This window comes from Perkinsus marinus (genome assembly GCF_000006405.1).
Source record: "Perkinsus marinus ATCC 50983 genomic scaffold scf_1104296932484, whole genome shotgun sequence".
Classification (NCBI taxonomy): Eukaryota; Perkinsozoa; order Perkinsida; family Perkinsidae; genus Perkinsus; species Perkinsus marinus.
The window spans coordinates 358-1,932 of record NW_003215416.1 but is presented as its reverse complement, the minus strand read 5'-3'; the positions used below and the strand labels follow the sequence as shown (position 1 = coordinate 1,932).

The 1,575-nt window shown below is 52.7% G+C and overlaps 1 protein-coding gene across 1 annotated transcript; it reads right to left on the bottom strand.

The window, feature by feature from the left end:
• Nucleotides 1-19: 19 nt before the first annotated feature.
• Nucleotides 20-626, bottom strand: Pmar_PMAR020955 (hypothetical protein; the record flags this gene model as incomplete). The annotated part of the gene is made up of 1 exon (XM_002785441.1): nucleotides 20-626. A coding segment is annotated over one exon (607 nt), but the record flags the coding sequence as incomplete, so codon positions are not given.
• Between the last annotated feature and the right edge of the window lie 949 nt (nucleotides 627-1,575).

Here is a 1,575-nt window from a genome sequence, read left to right as displayed (position 1 = left end):
ATTCTGGCACACGCCTGACCATGCTGATTAGCCGATGTTAAGTTTGAGGAGTCGTCCACGAAATTCCAGCCACCATCGATGGATCCACCGCTCTTCTTACGGAAGACGCCGCGATAAGGAGCGATCTCAGGATCGCTGAAGTTGAGGCCGTTATCCATAACAGCCACGGCGACGGTTCGCCTCGCGTAGGGCGCAGATAGTCTCCATACGTCTTGCATGTTCATCCGCTTGAATGCCTTTTGCAAGGAAGCATTCGGATCATTCACGCCGAGATCGTCACTGGTGTCCTCTTCCTTGATGGCGAAATTAGGAGAGCATTCACAGTCCAGACCGGAGAGTTTGGAGGCCGCGTCCTTCAAGTAGGCACAAAGATCGTCGGAGCTCACTGTGTCCTCGGAAGTAGCAACCACCTGCAAGCCCGAGGACTTCAAAGTCTTGATAGTTGCCGTCTTCAGGAAGGCGGCCATTCCAGGCTTGAGCGCGACCTTGGCATCTTCGAGACGCTTTGGGACATCCCGAACGTCGACGAAAGCATCGGCGGAGGTGACCGATACGATAGTCTTGCTGTCATAAACGTTTGTGGAGGTCGATGCGGCTATGAGCGGAACAAAGGAGAGGAGCTTCATCGCTTCGAATACAGTAACAAGAAACTGAAAAGCGCCCATCATAGAAGCATCGTTGAGTTGGGAGCTTGATTCAGGAGACTGCGGCGATGATAACTCGGTTACTTCTCGTTCGAGAGTAGTTGAATACTGTGATTTACCACATGACCACACTACGGTCACCGTAGTACTGACCGCGAGGGCCCTGAACAGTGACGGCTTCTATGCAGCTCTTGAGTCAAGTTGAGTCCCCACCACCTCTAATAAACACTCCACAAAGATAATGGCGTTGAGTTATGGTGGTTCCACCTACGAACTTCGCGTCATCGGGTGACGCGTCCAGTCTTGGGCGCGCGTGACGGTCACCCAAGACTGGCCTAAGGTGGGCGCGGCTCGCCATGCGTCACATGACGTGACTCACGTCTCCGGATGAGGCCGCGGGGGCGTCTAGGTTTCGAATCGCTACCTTTTTCGAGTTATCCCTCATCGGTAGTAACTTGTTACAACCTCCGTATATGAGATACCTTTCTTCTATCATCTCTTGCTTGAGCCTTATCGTAAGCGTTCGCGCTTCCCACCCTGTGGGCACCTACGCTTGCAGAGCATCCGCTACATCTGGCGGTACCCTTGTATTCGCTAATGACCAGCAGACTGTTCACATAAGCGTAATTGACGGTGAGTGCGGCGTTTCTGCTGACGTCCCTTACACTGTGACGCCTATTCACGGTTCTGACGAGTTTTGGGTGGTACCTGATTACAGCTCGACCAACTTCAAAGCAGCCATAAGTAGCTGCAGGTCTACTGTTCTCCATGCTGGTTCCTTCAACACATTCCGGATCGAGTCGAGAGATGCCATCTCTGAAATGGTGTTCTAATGAGCCATATCACTGTTAACGTTGGTAGCGGGTCAGCATGGGAATACTGGTTAAGTTGCCGCCCCGCCCCCACGCAACCAGCAACTACACAAGCTCCT